The sequence below is a fragment of the Amphimedon queenslandica genome, unplaced genomic scaffold, assembly GCF_000090795.2.
Source record: "Amphimedon queenslandica unplaced genomic scaffold, v1.1 AMPQUscaffold_13231, whole genome shotgun sequence".
Taxonomy (NCBI): domain Eukaryota; kingdom Metazoa; phylum Porifera; class Demospongiae; order Haplosclerida; family Niphatidae; genus Amphimedon; species Amphimedon queenslandica.
The window spans coordinates 19,555-21,319 of record NW_003546533.1 but is presented as its reverse complement, the minus strand read 5'-3'; the positions used below and the strand labels follow the sequence as shown (position 1 = coordinate 21,319).

Here is a 1,765-nt window from a genome sequence, read left to right as displayed (position 1 = left end):
GTGTTTAATATAATTAGATACACAGATCAATAGGAGTTCTTTTAGTGAGCTTTGTCCCTATTAGATTGATACCGTAGGTCGGGATATATTCGCGGCTGCAATTATTCGCTGTCATAAAAAAATTTCAATTAAAAACCATGGAAACCGAGGTGTTATTTTAATTGAAAACGGTGCGATAGTGAAGAAAAGCACCTTGCTGCAGTGTTCTTCAGCTGTTGTTCTTCTTGTGTTACTAAGCCTTGGTCTCTTTGGAGCTGCTTTACCAGTTCTTTTCAGAACTAGTGCCTCGCCGTATTTTGGGACTCTCCACCTATTCTAGTTAGTGTTTATTGACTTGGGCGTGGTTTAACATCACCAGTGCAGCACTCGGACCAGCAACAATTTGCAGCAAAGAGGCTGAAAGAGCTCTGAGGTAGCAGTCCATACAAGAAGTTAACAGATAGAGAAGGACTCGCTATTGGTGAATGGCTCCACTATAGCTGCTAAAGAACAGATGAATAGCTCAACACTAAACACGTGGTCTTAATTGTCATAGCAACGCTCTAACAGTTTCCATGGTTTTTAATTGAAATTTTTTTATGACAGCGAATAATTGCAGCCGCGAATATATCCCGACCTACGGTATCAATCTAATAGGGACAAAGCTCACTAAAAGAACTCCTATTGATCTGTGTATCTAATTATATTAAACACAATACAGGTAAAGGAATAGTACATTCACACTATGCCCAATACTATGCCTTTATAATCTTCTATATTGAGGTACATGTATTGTGCATGCATAACTGAGTAAAGTAACAAATCATGAGAAGCTAACCTTCTTTTTAATTTGGTATTGATATGAAGGAGGTAATGTGTATTTCTTATTAACATAAACTGGATCCAATGACAAGTATTGATGATGATTATGAACAATTTGTAACACATCAGACAGTACACTAACTTCAGTCAATGCTTGCCTGCAATAAACACAAAACTAATAATAAAGTTTAACTATCCTTTATGTATGCAATACATTGATACATGATTCATACTCTTGTTTATACAAATTCATGTATTTATGTACTTGAGTTTTGAGTGTGTGAATTCCCATGGCCAGCGATGACTTGGTTTCTTAGTTGTAGGACCAGAAACTCCCTCCTCCTCCTCCTCCTCTTGTTTCTTCCTTCCTCCTTCTCTGTCACTATCATCATCAGCTCTCTCTTCTCTAAAGTCAACATGTTGAGCTAATTCACTTAGTTTCTGAGAGAGAGAAGGTCTCCTACAAATAAACACACATACATGCATGTACAGTGCCAAATAACAATTCTAGTGTACAATCTACGCATCATTAATTTTGCATGCTATTATAAGTATTTTTATGCTTTTCACTTATGTCACTTTAATTTAGAATTCCCAATTAAAATTTATATAGTCATGAAAATCAAGAAAATAATGAAATAACATCTACTCAATTAATTACATTCTGTATTATTATAATAAATGACTGTTACCCTTCATATATCTCTTCTCCATCATAGTTGATCTCCTTGACTCTTGTAGTATGGAGTGATTCAACTGAGACCTTGAAACCAGCATCACCATTGGACGCCATGTGTGACTTGTGGGCGGATCAAGACCAATTAAAATTGCGGGGGTGTTAGCAACAAAAATCACGCAAACAAGGGCGGGGCTCATAGACAAACAAAAGAACTAGGCTCTGAACGCTCTGAAGAGGCAGCAGTACAAGCAAAGTTACATTTGAAGCAGCAGCAATTACAGTTTA

General features: G+C 36.8%; 2 protein-coding genes across 2 annotated transcripts in view; both read right to left on the bottom strand.

Annotated features, from left to right (window-relative positions):
• The window catches only part of LOC100632458 (mediator of RNA polymerase II transcription subunit 17-like), a 9,233-nt gene that overhangs the window by 3,749 nt on the left and 3,719 nt on the right, over nt 1-1,765 (bottom strand). The gene's annotated exons all lie outside the window — the stretch shown is intronic.
• Nucleotides 691-1,634, bottom strand: LOC109584211 (mediator of RNA polymerase II transcription subunit 17-like). Its single transcript, XM_019999868.1, has 3 exons — nt 1,494-1,634; nt 1,067-1,261; nt 691-959 (listed from the first exon to the last, which is right to left on the bottom strand). Exons 1-3 carry the CDS (start codon nt 1,592-1,594, stop codon nt 803-805), a joined length of 453 nt encoding a protein of 150 aa, XP_019855427.1. The 5' UTR covers nt 1,595-1,634; the 3' UTR covers nt 691-802.